Source organism: Zootermopsis nevadensis, unplaced genomic scaffold (genome assembly GCF_977971745.1).
Source record: "Zootermopsis nevadensis isolate Lab colony 2312 unplaced genomic scaffold, Znev_1.0 Znev_ptg000016l, whole genome shotgun sequence".
In the NCBI taxonomy this organism is placed as follows: domain Eukaryota; kingdom Metazoa; phylum Arthropoda; class Insecta; order Blattodea; family Termopsidae; genus Zootermopsis; species Zootermopsis nevadensis.
This window is the reverse complement of record NW_028259148.1, coordinates 9,528,556-9,552,228: the sequence shown is the minus strand read 5'-3', so window position 1 is coordinate 9,552,228 and position 23,673 is coordinate 9,528,556. Positions and strand designations below refer to the sequence as shown.

Sequence of the window (23,673 nt, the reverse complement as noted above, 5' to 3'; positions counted from 1 at the left end):
TGCTTGTATACTGATTAGTTTCTCAATAACAGACATCTGTCCGCAATACATGGACACTAGGCAATGAGCTATGCAAAGAATGCATTTGGGAAATATTTGTACACCAGTGAATTACATTTACAGTATCTTTTTTAAGCATTTTTATATCCTGTACAGTTTCAAAACTAATTTCACAGAAGATTTCTGTCTTCTGGGTTGTTGCGCCGTGTAGTCTGGTCGATGTTAACCAACGTTTCAGAGGTATATTCATCGCCTTGATGACGGAGGCAGTATGATCTCTGAAACGTTGGTTAACATCGACCAGACTACATGGCGCAACAACCCAGAAGACAGAAATCTTCATGCTCACTGCTCTGAAAACCTCAAATCTTACATAATATCACAGAACTTTGTAGTATTGTTTTTTATCCATTATTTATACGTCGTGCAATATACTGTTGCAAATTTAGTGAATTTTGCTTGGGTATTCTATCTTAAATTAACTCTTTCTTGTGATTTTTCATTGGATGAAATTTGGAGTATGTACTATATCGAAACAGAACATAAACAAAACATACTATATTTAATAATTAAATATTTGTATTGTATGAAAGAAAGTATTTCTACAGTAGGTTTAAGAATTAAAAACTTATAATGTGTCATAATAGAAGACATAATGTACATCTGTATCTATGAATTCTATAAATATTTTCTGATAAATAATAATCAGTTTAAAATTAAAATGGTGATTGTTAAATGTTTCCTGCTTTACATGTTTTTGTTATACATGGTGATTCACAGGAACCCAACCTCTGTGGATGAGTCATCTGTATATAGTATGTTATTAAACAGAATTTACTGGCCAGCTACTGGGTTCTCACACTGTCACACCATTTCTGACACACATTATCGTAACTTGTTTCGCAAGTTCTGACACACCTGTTATGTTACAGCGGTAGCCGGGTGCCGGCCGGTACTATCTCTGCTGCACTCGCAAAGGTACCAGCTAGCCCAGCATCTAACTTCGCTCCAGCACCAGTTCGAGTTGCTACAGCGCCTACTTACGCTCCAGCAGCAGCACCTGCTCCTGCAAGTCCTGGAAACCTTTCCCCCCAGCCAGGAACTCTTGGCCCTCTGCCCTTCCATGTAAGTACTAATTTAATTTTGATTATCATCAGAGTGAACTAACCAAGTGGCATCAGATGTGTTATGGTACTCTGGATACATCTTCACTGCTGTAGCACAAAAACAAATAAGAGTTTCAGTGAATTCCATCCATATTTTTGTTCCTTATTGTTGTCGTGTAGAATCTTAGTTATAGGCAGGAAAATTTCCCAATTTGAAGTTTGGTTATTGTACTTGTTACTGCAATGTAGCAGTAAGAAATTGTGTGATATTGTAAAAAATTATAATGTTGTTGAGGCTTGAAATTAATACAAATCTGTGCGCGGCATATATGATGGTGCCTTTTCCCAAGTAAATTTTATTAAAACTTTATTAAACATAATAGAATATTCAAATATCATTTTTCAGAAACTCGTTAATGAATTGATGATATATGACAATTAGTATATTGATGAATTTTCAGTATATTTCTTATTGGAGATGTGATTCTAAATTTAAATTTAGGAGTCTAACTGCAAACTATATGAATATTTCTTTTGCTTTATACTTAATGTTGACTTAAAATACATTCTCTTAAAATCTTAATGTGCTCACTAGCAGACATAAAAACAGACTTATGCCACTTCTGTCAAACTATATTCTATTTATTTACAAACTGTTAAATTAATGCTGTCTTATCTTACTGTGTTTTATTATGGGTCATAAACTTTACTAATATGAAGAGGTGGCTTCTGATGTATGCAGCAGGGATGAACAATATTCTATGTTATTGTTCATAAAACACAAGGAGGTTGTGACTTGCAATTTTGTTGGCTGTGACACCATATAGTCCTGTAGGTGGTTGTTGGTGTTTCAGATAAACGTATTGTTTCCAGCTTGAATGTAGGTTCTGTTTTTGGGGAAAGAAGGTGGATGTGATATGTTCCTCCAAAACATTGGTAACCACATGCAAGACTATATATTAGCCCAGAAGACATAATCCAATTATAAAAGCAGTTGGTGGACCTCATGTGATACAAAAGTGCCAGATATTGGTTTGAATGTAATATTCTGTTCCCATCTGTCTGAAAATTATCAAAATCTTCCTGTATAGCAAACAGGTGGGAATGTTCCATGCAGATAATTTTCTGTACTTCCTAACTCAGAAGCCACCTCTGATTGTGTGTGTTTCACATTTACAGTTTATCTGTCTCACCTAAAACCTGTATAATCCTTTACAAATCTGTTTAGCTCTTTGAATATTTTTTGTGTTCATTTGTATTCCATTTTTCTCCCTGTTAAAACTTAATGTTTTTCAGCCGGTTCACCAGCAAAGAATATCAGAAAATAATTTTGTAACAGAGAATAATATGAAAAATATTATTACGGCCCTTCCTGCATTACACATTGATGATTCCGATTCAGAGAAAAATCTTCCTGTACCAGTAACCACTAGACCAAATAAGGTATTGAATTCAGATACAATCTGATATGCCCGCTTTGGTGTTGGAATTCTTCCTTCTTTTTGCATATGTTAGGAAGGGCTACCACAAAGTGTCAAGTGGTTGAGGTCTAACTTTCAGCAATATGAGTCAGTTGACATCGTAATTTTGTGCTGTAATGGAATTAACAATGTTTTTGTTTTTTTTCCTGTTGGAAATTAATGTGGGTTTTCTTAACATTTCTACCACGCATCGTGTAAAGTAAAATTATTGTAATTATTAAAACACTTCTTAAATCTGATTTAGTAATAAAAATACAGTGGTAGTCTTTTCTACTTTCTGTGTAATGGTTTTGGGCGTAAAGATATATCTTGCTTCGAAATATAGTTATATTATGCTAGTTTTTTTTTTTTTTATTGCAAAGAACTATGTTACATGACTTTTAAATTTGTTTCAACATGCACTAATATGTTTTGCCTTTGATATATATGGTGAACAGAAATGTATTTGATGAATCCTAGAAACAGATTGACAATCTTGTCTTTTTACAAAGCATACATAATTATACTTGTCGCCCTTGGTGGACTAGTGGTTATCAAGCTCGCCACTGGACCCAAGGTTTGTGGGTTCAAACCCAGCGGCCAAGGTCGATGGATTTTTAAGGGTGATATAAATCCGTAGCACAACTTCTTTTGGTGGGGAGTAAAGCCAGCGGTCCCATGTCTTAGATTTGTGGCAAGTAAATAAACCTTACAAGCATGAACGAGATGTTTTGTAAGCATAATTCAGCAGCCATTTCTCACCCAAGTCTCTCCTGATTCACTACTATATGGCACTAGCAGTCAAATCAGGATTGAGTAGAAATTGTGCAGAGTCAGTGGGCTGGTCACTCGCACACTTCAAAGGATGTGAAACCTCCGAAAAGGAGGCAGCAAAGACCCACAACTGGGTTATAGAGCCAAGAAACAACAGCAACATAATTATGCTCATGATAAAAATATGAAATTTGTTCTTTACTTTAGAATTGTCCAAAATAAGTACATACAAGATTTGCTACAGCGCATATTCCTACATGATGATGATTCAGCTAATGCATTACCTTCTCATTCAAGGTATTCACATTGTATGTTGTGGTGCAATAATCATGATTTGTTTATATTTGGAAACAAAGCTGCTTGATCCACGATGCTAAGTATTTTACTAGGACTTGTATGGTTTTCCTTAGTTTGTCATGGCAGATATTGGGATAGTACTTTAAATTGGTGACACTTTAGGAAACTTTGCCATATGCTGCATAAAAATCTTCGTCATGGACACATTTAATTTGTACATGACATTGTGAATGCAATATTTTAGAATATAAAAGGAAATGTAATTATTAGACACACAAAAAATTATTTAGGTAGTGAATTTATTCATGGTGTGCAGAGAAAGAAAACAACAATGTAGAAAAGAAATTTACTTTTTTTGGATTTCTTGTATGATTTATGTAAATAGCTAGTGACTGCAGTTAAGAATTTTTACTTGAATTATGTCACAGTTTTTAATTTATACATATTTTATTCCAATTAAAATACATTATCACCTTACCATTCCCATAAGTGTGCTTATTCCCTGGATAATTCAGGTATGAAATATTAATTACACTTCAACAAAAATCAATATGAATATTCCTTTCTAAGACTGAAAAACATTTTTCTTTGATGAAAAGTTTATTGAATAGTGCAATGTTCTGTTGCTTCATTAATTACTATAATGAAATTGTAAATGCATGGGACCTGGAAGAAATTATTTATGTGTTTCCAGTGCAATATAGAAAGGAAAGATTACAAAAATCCTAATAAAAGTGTCTGTCTGGCAGGACTTAGGAAACACTAAGTGTGGTTTGCCTGATGTGAAAGTGTATTTGAAAACAAGTCACTATCTTGATATGGAAGGTATGTCCATATCTGCTTAAGCTCTCTAAAGCTAAATAATTTAACAATAAAGCAAGGGTCTGTATGGATTACTGAGTTTTTGGACTTTGTCTATTATCTGGTATTATAAAAAACACAAAGTTTTAAAAAACTGGGTCTGTTTTATAGGGGCATCTACTGAGTTGTGTCTGTGTGAATCACTGGACATCCAAAGTCAGAAAAACTATATGTGTATAAGCACCTGAACTCAGGTTTTGTCAATGGGAAATAATAGGAAAATTTTACAATGGAAATTGTGAAAATGCTTTGTGAAGATCAGGACTTCAGGCAAAAATGGAAGTGGAAATTAAAATTCATTAAACCAAACCCAAACCAACCCAATCCAGGAGTCCTTGTTCAGAATAAATTCAAAATATTACCTGATATACCACATGCGTCTACTGCTAATGCCATCTGTGGCCCAAGAATTGAGCTCCAAATCAAAGTCATAGAGATACTCAGAAGACTCTAACAAATCATATGGCAGAAATTTCCAGATGGACCTAGCTGAATAGGTGCTACTTTTCCCTATACCTGAGGACAAAACATTGTTTGTTTTCTGGAATGCCAGATGATGATCAAAGTCCAAAATTTCAGTAATTCAGATTGTAACACACCTTCATCAGAACCCTTTAGAATCGAAGGGTCTGTGTATTTGCAGGCTCCGAGGGGTGGCACGACACACGTCAGTGCTCCTCGCCCAGTTCAGGTAGAAGAAATGCAGAATGAGAATTTGCTATGTGTATTCAATGCTTTTACTAACCTGGACTTTATTTATTAAATATGCGATAGTGTGGTTTCTAATATATAACTTGCTTAATAAATTCATTGGTGTTGGTAAAATAAGCCACTGCTTTACAGTCCAGTCTGTTACTGTAGAGGTTTTTTAAGTGTGGTTTGTTTTAGTGTTCACTGTTGTGTAAATGTTGCCTCTGGCCCATTTTGTCATGTCACTGTGAGTATTAATTGAATTAAAAATGTTGAAATTATGGTTATCATTCAGTTATTATTTACATGGGTTACTATTAATCGATTAGTTCACTGTTAAATCTGTGAAGTAAATTGTTACTAACAAAATAATTTGTCATAACAAATATATTAATGAATTTGTAATTTGAAATCTGAATCAGTGAAATATGTCTAGCCTTATTAAGCCAAAAATGCAACATATTACACTTGTTTCTATCATTATTTAATGAGAAATGAAGTTGAGGAATACATCAAAGACAGCCATCTTTCTACTCACAGCCATGTGAACCCCAAATACTACCTGCTGAAGACTTATTGTCACCCAGATTTTTAGGACATGGATTACAGATGCCTAAAAGTTTTATTTGATGGTGCTAGATGGAAACACATTCTATTCTGAAGAAATGCTACCATTAGACAGCCTTTGGGGGAGTGACAAAAATGTTGAAATGACAGAAGTGTGAAAGGACTGTGGGAAAAAGGAGGGAAGAATGTGTAGGGGTACAAATGATAAGAGATAAGAAGAATTGGTATACAGGATTAAGATAAAAAAAATCATTCCCTGTTGAATTCAAATAGGTCTTTTTGACTAGTAGTAAATAAATGCAGTGCAATAAAGGCACTAAATATGTATAATATTGTGAATTAAATTTGGCATTGTAATAATTGGTGATTAATGACTTCATTAACTGGACTGATGAATAATTGCAACCATAATTTTAAAGATTTTATGTGCATTATAGTGCTTTAGTTTATTGAGAAGTAAATGTCATGATTTTCACTCTCTGTAAGTCATAAGAGATGCATAGAAAACAATATGCCAATGCCAGGGAGTGGCAAATGCTCAGGTCTGCTGCCAGACCATTGAAGCTGGAGGAATCTGAAAGACATTTTTCACTATGTAACTCAGGAAGAACAGTAATAACAACCACCACTGAAGCATTGTGGTGAGATTGTTCTGTAGTAGCATTGACTGTGTCAATTCTGACATTTTGTGTATAAAATGGCAAGAAACTTGGAGCTGTAATGAGTGTTCAAATCCAGTAATACTTGGCAGACCATTTTTGTATCATAATATATCTGGTTGAAATGCAAGAAATTTATTCAGTTTTAAATAATCAGAATTCATTTCTTGGTATGGACTTTTTTTTTAAAGCTAAGTCGCAGGCTACGGACTGGATGACCGGGGTTCGATCCCTGACGGGGGCAGAGGATTTTTCCTCTAGCCTCTGTGTCCAGACCGGTTCTGGGGCCCACCCAGCCTCAGCCTCCTATCCAATGGGTACTGTGGTCCTTTCCTGGGGGTAAAACGTGGCTGGGGCATGATGCTCACCACTCACCCCCATCTAGTGCCGAGGTCAAGAATGAGTAGGAGCTATACTACCTCTCCCCCACTTTTAGTATGTTCAGAAATGTTCATCATCATTTGAATCTCTATCCTCCTGTAGGATCTAAACAAATAAAAGTTTCAATTGGAAGAATAACAAACCTGGCAAGGAATAAGTACTTCTGCTAGTCTTTTTAAAACATTGATGCAATGTAATTAGTTTCAGGTTTAAGCATTCTGTGTTGTCACTGGTGTTGAAATGGTAACCCATAACAGCATTTTGACTGGTTTGTGGGATACTTCCCATTATATGAAGCACAGTGTAGTTGGTCTGTAACATTAGTATGTGTTGTCTGTATCCATGCAGCCATGAACAATTTTACATTCCACTCAATAATTGCAAGCTGAAAATTAACATTTTTACTGTAACTGGAAATATTTTTTTTATACAACATTAATACCGACATTTTAGCTTCAGCCATAAAATTGTACATTATGGATATGCTTGCATGCATCATTTAAATTTATGAACACTAATGGGTAATGTCTGTTTAAGTTTTAAGCTCCTAAATATTCTTGTCCTTATGTTTTCATGGCTGGAGTTCAGTGTATAACTTCAGATTTTGGATATGAGCCAATTTGAATGTTGAGAGTTATTCAAAGTTTAGCAGTGTAATGGCCATCTTCAAGGGGAGTATGTAATAGTTTGGCATTTTTGGAAGCCTTGTATAGGGCAGGCAATTGGTGATGAGTTGGATTTGATGGTGCTGATTGGTGAAATGGGAAAAGGGCAAGTAGTCATGGAAAAGAGGTGCCTGTCCAATATAAGGTCGCAAGAAACCCATCCACTACGCAGTTTCCTGAAGATCTGAAACATTGAGTATTTCTCAACTTTCAACATGGCTCATCCCTGAAAGCCAAATTTATGCTCTCATAAATATTTCTTGTCATCTCTGATAGATTTTTGTAAGAAACTAAGAGTAATTATCTGATGTACAATACATTTCAAAACAAGTCAATTACTAAGTCCTTAGAGATTTTTAGTGACAAATTCTTTATAAAATTGGTGCTTTAAATATTGTGATGAGTAATAAAACAAATATTTTAATACTTCTTTATTTATAACAGGCTCCATCAAATTTGGCTGGACCAAAACCATTCAGTACTCCGTCTGCTCCAATAACTAGTCCAGCACGCCCTGCTCCTGGTAAGTTTGCATTAACATTTATGCTATTTAAAAGAATGTGGTGTTTGTCTTAGCATGAATTATATCTGCGTATTCAGATCTTAAACATATACTATGACATTGCATTTAATTTTTTATCCACTTTTATAAAAGTACTGCATAATATTACTTTATATTAGTAATGAATGATTATCAAAGCAGACATACAGCTGTATATCCTTAGCAGTATTAGCAGTATTATTTCTTTATGTTATACGTGGAAAGAATTAAATGTGGGATTTTGTTAAATTACTTATCTAGTAAGATAATTATTTATAGTCATACATTTTATTTTAACTTTATGTATGAACTTGTAACATATTTCCAATCGTTGTTGTGTATAAGCTATGCATATACCATATTTGTTAAATATACTAATGGCTTTATATGCAGTCAGTATATCATAAAGACAGAAACAAATCATGAGGTCAAGATTCTTTTATTAATAATGTAGTCTGATGTGTATTGGGGTGGGAAAGATCAGGGAAAATATGAAGTAGACTGACCAACAGAATATGAACAAAATTACATGAACAAAATATAAACAATAAATATTTTGTGAATATACACAAACAGGTTGAGTTTAACAAAAACAAAATATTTATTATTTGTCTATGTGGATTTGTTCTTGGAAAGCAACTTACCTGTATGGCTTTTTTGTTTTAATACAGTATAAAAAATCTACTCTTCTTGGAGAGCAGTCTAAATAAATTAAAATTATTCTGAAGTTGTAAAACTGGAGTAAATTTGGAATTCCAACACATGTTTCCTCCAGGAATATTTTAGTTTTCAGTTTCTTAGCCCACATGCAGCTTGGAATTATAGTTGCAGAGATCTACAGCACTATTCAACAAGCCTGTCCTTTCATTTGTCAGAATTCTGCTTTTTCTTCTCATTTCCTTAATCTGGTCATTGTCATTGGTAGTATAGAATTCTTTGGTCCTGTGCAGTTCAAATCAGTTTGACCATGTTTGTTGTAATCAGTATGGAAATATGTTTAATCCTTTTTTAAATATACAGAATCCTGGTTTATGCTGAGTCACTATCACATCCTTGGGCTGAAAGTTGTAAGAATTACAGTCCTGTCTATGTGTATTTCACATAGAATTTCCAATATATTGGTGGTTTAATAAATTTGTTTATCCCATCTGGTTACTATACCAGGAGTGGTACTAGCTAGTATGAGGTAAGCATAATCAGTTGATAAATGATGAAAGACTCCTGGATTACAAGCCGCGTCAGGTGGCTGAACGGTGATTTTATTATCAAAATAATACATATTATTGGTTAATGTACATTTAAATTTTATGACTTGACACAATCTTCGACTTACATCCTGTTGAACCACCTCCATTTTCCTCCTCTTGGAATTAATTCCTGTGTTCTACTTGTATATGAGTTGAAAAAATGAGAATTATTTTATAAAATATTAAATAAGAATTATTACAACATTTTCATTTAAATGGCAAAATTAATTTTATAGTCTGACCTCAGAGACATACAGCCATATTACTAAATAAGTAAAAATGTTAAAGTGTAATTAAAATGAGTCAAACAAGGACTCTGTGTGAAGTTCTTGAAGGTATAAAGTAATATAATAATAACAATTTGAACCTATATTTAATGACATGGTAATGGTATAGTGTACATAGAAAGTCCAAGATAGGCAGGAGGGTTTGCAATTGAATGGGTCACATCAGCTATTGGCATATGCTGATGATGTTAATTTATTGGGGGATGATATGAATACAATAAAGAAGAACACAAAGTTTTACTAGAGGCTAGGAGACAGGTGGGACAGAAGTAAATTCAGGAAAAACTAAGTACATGTTAGTATCTCGTCATCAGAAGACAGGCAGGCAAAATTATCTTAGGGTAGCTAATAAGTCCTTTGAAAGGGTTACAAAGTTGAAATATCTGGGAACAACAATAACAAATCAAAATGACACTCATGAGGACGTTAGGAGGAGATTAAATTCTGGAAATGCTTGCTATTTTGTCTTCGCGTCTGATTTCTAAGAACCTGAAAATTAAAGTGTACAAAACAATAATCTTTCCTGTTGTTTTGTATGGGTGCGAAACATGGTCACTCACTCAGAGGGAGGAACACAGATTGCAGGTGTTTGAGAACAGGGTGTTGAGGAGGATATTTGGGCCTAAGAGGGAAGACAATGGGGCGTGGAGAAAACTGCATAATGATGAGCTTAAAAATCTGTACTCCTCCCCCAGTAATGCCAGGGTGATTTAAGTCGAGAAGAATGAGATGGGCTGGGCATGTAGCGCGCATGGATGGGACAAGAGTGTGTGCACCGGGTACTGGTTGGGAAACCTGAAGGGAAGAGACCGCTGGGGAGACTTAGACGTAGATGGGAGGATAATCTCAGGCGGGATCTATGGGAGATAGGAGTTGAAGGAAACTGGATTTTGTTGGCCCAGGACAGGGTCCGGGGGAGGGATTTGGTTAATTCGGTGATGAACCTTCGGGTTCGGTAAGCCATCTAGTTAGTTAGTTAGTTAGTTAGTACATAAAAATACAAATAGTATGCGCTTTGAATTATGAAGAAAGAAGTCTAATGAATTATGCTACATATTTTGAATGTCAGAACAGAACACACATCTTTCAGATACCATCAGCATCTGACATCACTGCTTTGCCCATCAGTGAAGCAGCCTTAATGGACTTAGTTAATAAATTGACAAATTTTGATTCCCTCTTGTGTTAATTTAAATTGATAGTTGTTGCTTTATTTGATGTTTATGCACGTTTTAGTTATATTAAGAGAAAATTATGTATAAACTATAGAATAGGTAGTTATATTTAATGTCCTTACACTGACTTTGATTATATCTGTTAGTGGCAGTGTAAGTAAATATCTCAGTTATATTGTACTGTAAGTTTAGTTCATTTTTATTAACAGCATGGATTTATTTGCATTTGTGTTACATCATCTCCCAATCTTTTTATAGTATTAGACTACGGTCAGACAAATGTGAAATCTTATGGCATTGCTTGTTTAATGCAATAAACTTTGTTGCATTTCTTATAAGAGAAGTTTTAGTCCATTACCAGTTCTTATTCTTGTGTGCCCTTAAATTTGAAGATCTTGCATGCCTATATTTTTAAATTTTGCTGAATATACTTATGATTTTAATTATTAATATATTTACATTTTTCTGTTGTATTCAATAGCTTTGCCTTTTATAGAAGTTCAGTCTTAATAGTAACCCTGTTAATCTCAGATGCAGATACTACATGATAAAAACAGCTTGAAATTTACTCTCTTCGATTTCACATTTGTGTAGCTGTTTCCTCTTACTTTTATTCTAACACTCATTATGTCTTACATTGCCATTGACAATTGTAAGTAGTTGTAAGTTTTCAAAGATTTGAATTTAATATTTTGGTATTTAAGATACAATTTTTGAAACAATTTTAACTGTCCAGGTTATTTCTCAACACTGAGGCCAATAACCAACATTAAAGGTAAAACAATGACAATACAATAATTTTGTGTCCTGTTGCACCAGAATTCAATTTCAGTCACAGGTGCACGAAGTTAATTAATATTGTGTTGCTTTACAAATTGGCAGCTCACAAATTGCACCGCCGGTTTTATTGTGGTATAGTTTCTTGAGCATGACTGTAGCTGTCAAGTAATATTGGATTTCATAACTTTTGAGAGCTGATTTTGGAACCCTCATGCACCTTACTGTATTATAAATATTATCATCTTCATATGATCACAACATTATTTTATTGGTGATAATTATGAAGTAAAGTATTGAGTTGTTTTATGAAGTAGGTTTATGATTTTTGTAGATTCTGTTTTCTTTAATATATTTTATAATATAATGAATCTTCTCAGAATGCAAATCACGCATCTGTAAATATCAGATTTTTGATGCTCTTGGAATAATTTTCTTTAGTTATTACTCTATCATTGTTATTTGAGAGTAACAGAATTGTCGCTTTGGGTGCTTTGAGTTAATGTAAATAAATTTCAACCCTAAAACTTCTTGACGATGGTGAAGAGTCAATTGAATAAAATTTTTGGATATTATCCATCGTCTAGTAAATATAGGGATTAGCTCTATCTAGTGGGCCCAACTGTGTAGGAACCTGAAGACGGAGATAGAGTCCCATCTCCGAAACGTCGTTTTACGTTTTATATTTACTAGACGATGGATAATATCCAAAAAATTTATTCAATTGAATTTCAACCCTGCTAAGTGTCAGTAGATTTGAATGAATGGTTTTATAGGCAACTGATTTCAGAATTAGAAAACAACTGGTATAAAGCACAGCATAAACAGTAAATAATTATATTTAGCTGCACTGTCAATAATTCTCTGTCACACTGGCTAACTTTGCCTTTCTTTGAAAGATTTACATTTGTTTCAACAGATTAAGAATTGTAAAATAATTAGAATTTTGTCCTACCATGACCTCTGTCTCACAGACCAAACTGTTAGTAATTATTGATTGATTACAACTGGAAGCTGTACAGAAATGTGAGGTAACAATATTTTCAAGCTGGCGGTATTTGCAGATAGTTTCTGCTCTTCCCCTTTCACAGATGCCTTGATCCAATTTTTCCCAAGTCTGTTTATCTGAAAATACTATTGTAATTGGTAAACAAGAAAGATGGGGTTATTAGGTAAAGGGTGGGAAGCAACAGATTAAAGAATTGTGGTAAGGCATTTACAGAATATACAGATGTAAAATATAATAAAAAAGAAGTTGATATTTTCATTTACACTTTAATGATCTTTGACAAGACAGGAGAATCAACCTTTTAAAAAAACGTGGTATCAACAAGAATTTCAGATACTGTTATTCAGTTGCATGCAACATTTCTACAATATTTCAATATGTATTGATTGCTTCACAAAAAAAAAACAAAAGGAATATGGGTTGGGTGTCAATTTCTGTTTATTTGTTCTGCATACTTGAATGATGGAAATAATTTATTTTATATAGCCTAATAATATTCCATGTGAAGTTAAATGTGACAGGGTTTGCTGTACAAAATGGTGTCCCTACTTAAACCTGGCCTGTGCTTTCTAAGCTGTCATTAGCCTAATAGCAGAGTAGTGCTTTTTAAGCCAAATAAATAAGCAACTGAATTACAATAAACCATAACAAATGGCTTGAATAAAATTGTATTCAGAAAATGAGAAAATTTCCATCCTGATTTGTTGAACAGTAATTATTACTACATTATGCTTGACAAGTGTGTCCATTAGGAATTATTAAAGTTAGGTTTTTAAAAGTAACTTAAGTTTGTATGTAAGATTCTTTGACATGTATTGACGATATGTCATGGCTTATGCATGGTCTAGCTGGCTGTGTGTCGAACCATATACCATTAAACCATTAACCCCAGAGTTAATGTCTGGTCAGCCACTTGATAGATTTGGAGTTGAAATCCTCTGTTCCCATATGTTTAGGTAAAAAATGAAACATATTGAACTGTCTATGGCCAGAGAATTATCTCAAACATTTGATATCTTGGTATGTTGGCCAGCAGTTTGAAATCTGCGCCATTTCTTGGTCGTGTGCAATATTTAAGGGGGTTAAATACCTCAGAGAATAAGATTTATGACAGAAGTATGTTTTAAATGTATTTGTGTACATGAATTTTATTCTGGCCATTCTGTAATTCTCACCTCTGATAATAATGTTGGAACCAAAAAATTGGTCATGAATCTCTCTGGAGCATCCAGTGCAAAGTTTTATATATTTTCTAATCTACAGATACTTAGTGCAAATTTTTAAAATAAGAATATCTATAAGCCTAGTGCCTGTGGTCTAAAATTTTTGCATGTTGTTAGATCTTTGAAAATATGCAAGTCTTGTTAAAGTTGTTGTTTTTGTTTTTTAATTAGAAAAAAACTTGTATGGCAGCATTTTGAATCCTTGAAGTTGTATTTTTATGAAGAAAGTCCTTCAAATTTCGGTCCCACTTGATACATATAAAGTTATGAAAATTTGTTTTAAAACTCAGTTGTACTATTTACAAGAAAAGTTTTCTTTGAATTTTAACCAGAAATACTATTTAAAGCACTTAATTCCTTTATGGATAATAAAGAACTGACTTGCTGATACTTGCATGAGCTACTACAAACACCCAAGTAACAATTTTCCTTCCCTGTATAATTTCAAGTTAATTTTACATAGAACATTTCAAAGTAAATTATCTTATGTTTAGTAAGAAGTACTGAACAGTATTAGTGTAGGATAATGCTTTTAACATAAACATTTGGAATTTAAAACATGAAATGGTAGTCCATTATTTCTGTATCCTGTTACAATTTTTCTTTCTTTTCAGCCTTCAAATCTTTCAATCCTGTACCCAAACCTTTTTCCATTTCTTATTAATTAGGAGGTAGAAAACAAAAGCAGCTCTCAAAAGTTAATAGCTTAATTACTTCCTAATTTGCTTTATTAATTGGGCTAATATTTGTAGTCTGCCTTAATGCATCTTGTGCTGTATTTCGGAGGAAATACATGAATGTGGAAAATGTGACCAAATAGTGAGAGACGTAACTTACAAGCATTCAAGAATTTCTGCATTGGTGTTGGGCAGGTTAGAACATGCATTTGTCATTTAGATCAGCAACCATTGGTGGTTATCAATGATTGAATGATCTACAGTTATATTTTTCTATAGAAATACTTGTAATTAAGTTACTTTTAATTGTAGGATAAAATATAAAACAGAATACTCATTAACACACATGTGGTACTTTAAAAGCATACATTATACAGAAATGCTTCATTGCTTTTTGTTGTAATAAGTAGTGCATTTTAAATGGTGACACTGTAGACTATTTTAGATACTTCAGTTATATCTATGTAGGTTCTAATTTTTTAATTCTTCGCTTTTACTAATTGTGCTATGCTTATCTGCATAATGTAACTTCCTTTTTTCTTTTTCTCTTTTTTATTTTTTTCCATAACTTTCCAATACTTCTTAACAATGAATCCATGCCATTATCTCAATATAATATCATATTGATGTCCAATAATGTGAATTGTATTACTAATATACCTCTTTGTGTCTCAATATTTTAATATGCTGTGATTATTAATCAACTTACCTTTTATAATTGGTTGGGTAACAATTGGAAAACTGTGTCTTTAACAATCTGGGGGCTTGTGCCATTTTGTGGTTCTTTGCATATCTGTGTGTATGAAATGCTTTATGGTCGCTTTGTTTTTAATTTCTTATGTTGGTAACAATTAACTGTAATAATTTCTGCTATTAAACTTAGCTGGTAGTAAATTTGTGTGGCCCCCCTCACGATCAGAAGAACAAGCGTCCTCTCCCACTGCAACTCCTCTGTATATCCCACCAAATCCTCACCAGCAAACCGTTGGTTCATTAACACCAACTAGCAAGCCAGCTCCCAGGCTTCCCACTGCTTCTGTCGAATCTGCATCTGCAGTACAAGACCGTGCAGCTGCCTGTCCATCACCTTTGATATCAGCACTTACAATTGCTCCAGAATGTCCTTACTCCCCATTTCCTGGTTCTGCTGAACCTCCTCCTATTGCACCTTCACATTTCCAAGCAATTCAGAATGCACCTACCCAGAAAACTGCTCCTTTCCCGCAACCTTTTTCTGTCTATCTGGCCAAACATCAAACTCCTCTAAGAGCAGTTTTGAGTCCAACACCCCTGCAGCAAGGACACTCACAACCACTTGATGAACATCCTCTCAATCTTGAAGCAAATGCCATTTCAACTGAAGTCTCCCAGGCTGAGGACTTGACAGCTGTCCAAAATGCAGGACTTCATAAGAAGTTCTCTTTATGTTCTCAAGAAGTATTTGCAATTAATGCAGATAAACCTGCGCCCAAGTACCAGACACTGTCAGAAACTCTTGAAACCCAGATGTTGGTGTCATCTCTGACTCCTGACGCAGTGCAGCGTCCTGAATCTCCAGTTCCAATGGAAGGCAGTAAAACTAACACTATTCAAGACGCATGTTTACTCACAGAACAAGAAACCTCGAAGCAGGTTAATTCTACTTTTGAACTAGATGAGCAAGTTAAGACAGTTGCTAATGAAACTGCAGTACCTAAGGCACCCAATCCTGTGACTGAATCAGTCCCTCCTCCAGCTGAAAGGAAACCCTCTGTCCCTTCAAAAAGTAGATCTGGTTCTCTTGCTGAGGGAGCTGGGCCAATCAGAATTACAAGCATTGAAGCAGAACAGGTTTCATCTACATCTCAGTCACAGTCTGTTAACATTACTGAACAGTCATTTTTATCTCAGCAGAATCTGGTAGAGGTTTCAAAGTTAAAATCATCCAGTGAAGTTACTGTAGAAACACAGTCACAGTTTGTGTCGACATTAACATCTGATTCAGAAAGACCATACTCTCCTTTTCCGACTTCAACAGTTCCTCCGAAGTCTGAGATTATTTCAAAATCAGAACAAAAAGTATTCGCTCAGTCACAGACTGTTTCTTCACAATCTGTTAGCGGATTTGTCCCTGTGTCAAGGGAGCAAGAATATTCTGCATCACAGTTTCAACAGCAGACACGTCAAATTTCATCGCAGCAGTCTTCTGTCGTATCAGAATCCGTTCTTCCGCTTCAAACCTTTGCAGATACTCGGCCTACCAGTCAAACATTTCCTTCCTCAGCACAAGATCATGAAACTGCCAAAACATCACCTGTGCTATCAGCACTTTCAACTATTCCTACCCCAGCCTTAAAGTCTGCTACTGAAGCTGTTGTACCCATTGAAGTTCATTCTGCCCCTGTGAGCATTCCATCTGATACCAAACCTGTGGCTCCAGCACTTCAGCCAGTCATTGCTCAGGCTCTGCTAAATCATGAAGCTGCATGTCCTTCACCCCTGTTGTCGGCACTTACAGTGGCCCCAGATCATCCCTATTCTCCATTACCATCTGTTACCAAAGCCATGGTATATGTTCCACTACAATCAGTACCAGTCAGTACACAGACTGTAAAACCCGTATCCCCTGCTGCATTTCCATTTGGTGTACAAGCTCCATTGGCTCGAGGTGCTGCTTACCCATCTGTTATAAAACCAGCCTCATTGCCAACCAGCACACAGGCTGCATTGAATCGTGAAGCTGCTTGCCCTTCACCTTTGATATCAGCACTTACTATTGCCCCTGAACGACCATATTCCCCTCTCCCCACTGCAGCATGTCCTTCAGGCATTTTACCAGTACAGACACCATCAATACCTGCCGCTGAACAACCACTGAGAGACGAAACACAACAACCCCTTCTTTCTGCACCCCCTTACAAAATTTCAGGAACCACTAGACCTGAACCTGTATCTACAAAAATTACTCCAAAACGACCTGTTTCATCTGGACCATTGCCCGTGATTGGGGCTTTTAGACCTATTATACCAACAACTGAGTTTAAGCCCATTACATCTGAATTAGTGTCTGGCAAGGAATTACCTTTCCATCCAGTTTCCGATGACCTGAGGGCTGAATTTGCAGTATCTCCAGCTTCCAGACCAAAGACTCCAATACAGAGAGTTTCAACACCTACTTCTCGTAGCCAAAGTGGAACCCCATTGCAGCAACAAAAGTATACAACAACAGGTTTACAGAAACCAACCATAATTCCAGTTTATCAGCAACAGATGGGGGAATTTCCAGGACAGAGACCTCGATCTGCTACCCCAACCTGTCCCATGACTGTACCTCGGACTCAAACACCTCAGCTTAAACTGGCCAGTACTGAAGTCTCGTATACTCCACAAAAACCATCAGCATCATTCCAACGCCAGCCTCCTCCACAGAAACCTTATGCATCCTACCAGCCTGCTGTACCTGCTGCAAGTGTACTGCCTCAGTCACAAACTCAGCAACCTATCATACCTTTCCCTAACATCCCTCTTGCAGAATACTATAAAACAGAATCCCTGGGCACATCTTTGAGACCTACCACATTTTCTTCAGCCCAACCATTCCCTTCTGCACAGCAACAACAATTGGGCCCTTCCTCTCTGTCAGCCCCACAGCTTGAACCACCAGGCCCTATCTTTAAAACTTCTCCTCTTGCAGCCCCTCAGTCAACAGCTCTTGTTAAGTCATCCCCCCTTGCACCACCATGGTCTGAACCTTCTGTCAGTGCCCCAGAGCCTATAATTCCCAAAGCTGTCCCTGTTTCGGCCACTCAGCCAATTTCTGTAGCTAAAACCCCTTCAGCTCCAAGTTCTTCATCAGTCCCAAATGCAGGTGGTGGCGGTATCGGTGCTCTCGGTGGGACCCAGAAGGGTGCGAGCTTTGCTGGTTCATCAGCCCCTCGTAGGGGAAGGGGAGTGCTGACACAACAGAGTTCAGTTGGGGTCAGGATAGCCTTATGTGCCCGCTGCAGTTCACAGATCAGGTATTTCAGTTGGAAAGCAATGTTGCCTGTTTGTGTTGTGACCATGATTGCTGCATGTCACATTGGGTTTGTTGTCAAATTATTGTGAACAGAAGTATTACATGTTCAAGTGTAGAAGTACAATTATATTTCAGTATTAGTGATCATATATAATGGGTGAGTCCCGCGCAGCCTGAGGCATCATGCTTCGGACCGGTGATACGGAATGCGCGCTGGTTCGAGTCTCCGGGAAAGAAATTTCTCATGATATTTTCGACCGTGTATGGGACCGGTCCCAACCCAGCATCGTGAGGAAATTGGGGATCTACAATGGGTAGCGTAATCCGGTCATGAAAACTAGCAATGGCTGGGGGTTTGTCGTGCTGACCACACGTCACCCTATATGTGGTTGGATGATCATTCACCTCTGCTTAGGCATGTGAACGTGAGGCTAGCAGCCAGCTAGTCGACTTTGGCTCTCAGAGGGCTGTTACGCCACGGATTATTATTATATAATGGGTGAAATTTCCTGTAATAAAATTCTTTCTTTGTATATGTATTTTCAGTTTTCGTGGCTTGTTGTTACCTAGATGTTACATGAATCCTTATAAAAGAATTTTCCAGTACTGTTCTGACTATAATTACAGTGTAAGGAAATACAGCACACCCTCGTTGTTTACAGGGATTATGTTCTTGAAAATCACGACGAACAACAAATTCATGGTGCATGAAAGTCAAACCTCATGGGGGAAATGTTAGGGGAACATAATATATGTGAAACATGATACTTTACATGTATAATTAATGTTAAATAAACATGAGAACATTGATGTTGGTGTTTATTGAGATGATGTTGGCATTGCTGGCCGAAAGTTGTCAGGATTATTGAACACATGGCCAATGATCAGTTCCAAAAACTGAGAAAGGTACAGTCAAATTACACTCTGTGTTGCGTGATATCTGTGTTGCTACTGAGAAAGGTGGGCAGATGCGGGCTGTTGTATATTACTCCATACCACTCGCCCACACAAGAGTGACCATAAAAGAGCATTGGGCTTATGCTGTGATGCACAAATATTACCACAGTAATAATTAAATTATTTTTCTGTGAATAAGCAGTCTGCAGTGGTCAAACCCATGAACATGGAGGGTCTGTTGTACATCAAAATACAAATGTTTTTTCAAGAAAAATACTTTGTAATTACTAGGAAAATATATTTATTAATATACTACATGGCACAAAGATATTAAAATGATAACTGCTTGTACATGTATTATAATTGTATGTCTTTTGTCTGTTTGAAAGAGACATTCTTTCAGTAAAAAAACACGAACAGTGATAAATGAGTAACTCACACTTAACATTTGATATTATGTTAGATTGAAAGAAAATTAGATTTTTGATAATTACAGAAGTGTGGCATTTAGAAATTGAATTAGGTATATACTATTCTGTAACTTAAATATTTCACATGAGTGATATGATATTTCAGTTTGAAAGTATAGTTTCACTTACGTTTAAGAATGTAAATCGATCCTGCCACTCTGGTTTTTGTTAAGATCTCCCTTTTTTTAATCTTCTTGGTTAGATTATGTTGTCAAATGTAATGCTCTAATTTTACATAATTTGACATAATGTTTTTGCTTGGTGATACCTTGTCTTGTCTTTGTCTACACCACTGATGTAATTACTCTGTTTATAAATGCAATGATTTGGTTGAGGTAATTTTACTTTTATTTTCATAGCTTTGCTTATTGCCTGCTTTGACGCTGCATGAAATTTCTCATTTGGTGTGGAATGCATCATTATTAACTGCAGACAGTGCAGCATGTAAGCTGCAAGTGTACTTTAGTTCAGTGATAAAGAATAGTTTTTTAACTGTGTTTTACATAACAAGAAGAATCAAAGATATTTCAATTTTTTTCTTAAAACATCAGTCCTAATACTGAATGGTTACAGTGTTGGTATGTGATCCTTTCTTTATATATATATGTATGTATGAACACATGTCTGCAAATATGTATATGTGAATATGCCTAAATTTTCTGACTTAAGTGCTGAAGGGATTTTGATTAAATTTTGGTATGAACGTTTTGCCATTGCAGAGGTCATCTGAATTTCATTCATTTTAATTTCCTACATTTTGTAGTAACAGCATGATAGGTGCAGTTTTGTGCCGTGGGAGAAGAACTAGTGTCTCTTAATATAGGATCCTGAAATTGTGTATGGTGATATATTTAAAAAAAATTGAACTTTTGTGGATGTATCATTTTGCAGACTTTAGAACAACATGGCAGTTGCATAAACTTATACATATTTTGATTATAATTTGATGGTAATAGGTAATTAACTACTAGATATAGGCATTTGGAATTTGGTATGAAGATAGATCAGAATAATACCTTTAATAAACTGTGAAATATTTCTTGTAAGGTAAGAATTAAGAACGTGGCAAACGTAGATTTTTTAGTTTATGTGTAACACATGTAATGTAGACAATATTTGGAACATATTTCAAATTTCAAGTCATGAAAAATTTAACTTGACCAGTATTCTACTTTTTGATCATTTGTACACGAGTCCAGCATACTAGAGCATGAGATGATTACATTTTTGAAATGTTTTCGTCCAATTTAGATAACAAATATTGTTTTATGAATAATTTGTGTCTAAAATTAATAATTTACAAGAAATGTTGATATATATTTTGGATGTACTGAGTAGTTTGTGATGTATAAACATAAAGTAAAGAAACACTGTCTGTTTGCACAACATTTCTGATAAACAAACTAAACAGTAGAGCAGAAAGAAAATTCATATAAAAACATACATTTACATATATATAGTAATGAGAGTTATTCAGAACATCTAGGAGAATTTATAATGTCCAAGGTGTTCGACACATTGTAACTACATTTTGTGACATGGGTTGCAACTTTTTAATCTTGTTTTATTCTGTGAGTCATCAGTCAGCATGGACATAACAATTTTATTTTTTGCTGAGTAACAGTTGTGTTGATTTGTACAATTTTGAAACATTGGTTACCTTGGCATCTCCTTTAGACATAACATGTCCATCTAGTGCAGTATGAAGACAATGTCTTGTGGGTTGTTGCATTGCGTAGTTTGGTAGAAGTGTACCGATTCGTCAGTGGTTTTTATCTAGACACAGATGTTTGTATTGTGAGTTCTACTAATGCATTGTGAAGCAGCATGATGACTGAGTGTTGTGTTTTAACTTGTTCTTATGTGTTGAATGTTAACAGAAGCTTTAGTGCAGACAATCAGAGAATCAATTGAGAATGATGTTTTTCCCATGTGCGTCAAGTGCGACAAACAGATAAGAAGGTAAATTGGTTTATCGTGTGGAGCTTGAGATTAAGATATAAAATGAATTAAATATTGTCACAGTAACAATAAGAATTCTAATTTCTATTTAATCACATAAGTGTTTTAGCCATCCACCAGGGGTTACATATTAAAGTAGTTTTCCCAGTTTTGCCTTCTTAATTTAGAAATTACTGTTTTATGAGAAATGCATACAGAATTTTGGTTAGTAGACCTGAAACAAAGAGAGAATTTGGGGGATCTAGGTGTAGATACAGTGATTGAGTTTAAGCAACTGGGTATGGGGATATGAACTGGATTCATCTGGCTCAGGATAGGGTCTTCTTGTGTGTGAGATAATGATCCTGAGGTTCAAAGATAGATGTCTTCGTCTTGTAGCACCATGTAGAATGGTAGAAGTTTATTGGCTCTTCAGAGGTATGTGCTCCACACCCAACTTCATATTTGCCGCCATGAGAACCTCAGATCCAATCTGAAGGTTCTGTAAAAGGATGGGAATGTGCAAGCAACAAAGTGACTATTACCTTCTGAAGAATGGCTTTACTTTGTGGAATTGGGGTTTATTTAATTTTATTTTGTTTTAATCTTATTTTGTAGTACTTTTTATTCATTGAAAAATTTAAGTTTTGTTAATTAAATTACACTTGTTCTCCTTCCATCAGTATATTGGTTATTCTGGTAATAAACCCTTTCAAGCCGAAACTCAAATATATAATATGTAAAGATTAAATATGTAGGATTTGAGGTTTTCATGACGGTGAGTCTGAAGATTGCTGTCTTCTGGGTTGTTGTGCCGTGTAGTCTGGTAGATGTTTGCCAACGTTTCAGAGGTCCTTGCCCTGATGATGGAGGCAGCAAGGACCTCTGAAACGTCGGTATACATCTACCAGACTACATGGTGCATCATCCCAGAAGATACCAATCAAAAGATTAGATTTCTGCTGCAAAGAAAATAATGCTTTTCCATTACAAAGATGAATTGGTTAATGCTCTTTAGGAAAATAAATTTAAAAAAACACTACATGGGCTAAATGCAAAGTTACTGATTGTTAAATCAGGTGGTGGATATAATAACTGCAAGGCTTTCGAGGGTTGTTATTTTCTTTCACATGTACTCTAATTTTACACCGTGTTCGGAATATTTTAACACAGATATTGGTAATTCTGTGTTTTACTACAATCTGAGAAATACATAAGAAACTTTGTTGTTATACTGCTGTGATATCAAGATGGCAAATTAAGAAGGTAAAGTATTTAGATTCTTATAAAATGTGTGGCTTTTCTGGTAACTACTATTAATAGAACTACTCAGGTGAGCAGCCATGTCAATTCAGAGCAGAAGACCATTGTTTCAGATACTTTCTCTACCTCCATCCTCACAGAATGATCTGATAATGCTCTTCTGCACCAAATTGACATGACTGGTCACAAGATTTTAAATTACTAAAAAACCGTAGCAAATGTAACTCAGTTTTAATAGTTGACTAGATACTATAGTTTTGGGCCTCAACTGACCAATATAATTAAACTCTAATGTAAAATAACATTAAAAAGGGAGACATTAAAGGATCTGTTGCACAAATTATTTTAATGTTTCTTTTCAGGCAATTAAACAAATTTCTTGGTTCTAAAATTGAACAATCTCCTACATCTTCCACAGAAAAATGATAAAAGAGTATACAGTCATTTTGAGTACAGTAAGTTGATCCATAATAAAGTAACTGAACTTCTTACAGGGGCCCATTCATTACTGCACTGGGTAAGAACTGGTGCCCAGACCATTTTGTGTGCGTAAACGCCCAGTGTCATCGCCCGCTGGCAGACATTGGCTTTGTGGAGGAGAAAGGAGAATTATACTGTGAATACTGCTTTGAGAAGTACTTGGCCCCATCATGTGACAAGTGTAGCACCAAAGTTAAAGGAGTAAGTTAATAATGACTTTTTTGTTACA

At 35.4% G+C, this 23,673-nt stretch overlaps 1 protein-coding gene across 22 annotated transcripts in view; it reads left to right on the top strand.

Moving 5' to 3' along the window:
• Positions 1 to 23,673, top strand: part of Zasp52 (Z band alternatively spliced PDZ-motif protein 52) — a 113,284-nt gene that overhangs the window by 81,220 nt on the left and 8,391 nt on the right. For 4 of the 22 annotated variants that reach the window (XM_087349873.1, XM_087349865.1, XM_087349866.1 and 1 more), the window contains 6 exons: positions 933 to 1,125; positions 2,403 to 2,549; positions 7,905 to 7,983; positions 11,447 to 11,485; positions 15,280 to 18,394; positions 23,459 to 23,645. In XM_087349873.1, the coding sequence (XP_087205999.1) occupies positions 933 to 1,125; positions 2,403 to 2,549; positions 7,905 to 7,983; positions 11,447 to 11,485; positions 15,280 to 18,394; positions 23,459 to 23,645 (3,760 nt within the window). Of the gene's footprint in view, positions 1 to 932; positions 1,126 to 2,402; positions 2,550 to 5,141; positions 5,190 to 7,904; positions 7,984 to 11,446; positions 11,486 to 15,279; positions 18,395 to 23,458; positions 23,646 to 23,673 lie in introns of all 22 variants that reach the window. The other 18 variants (XM_087349868.1, XM_087349876.1, XM_022061561.2 and 15 more) reach the window with 17 other exon arrangements.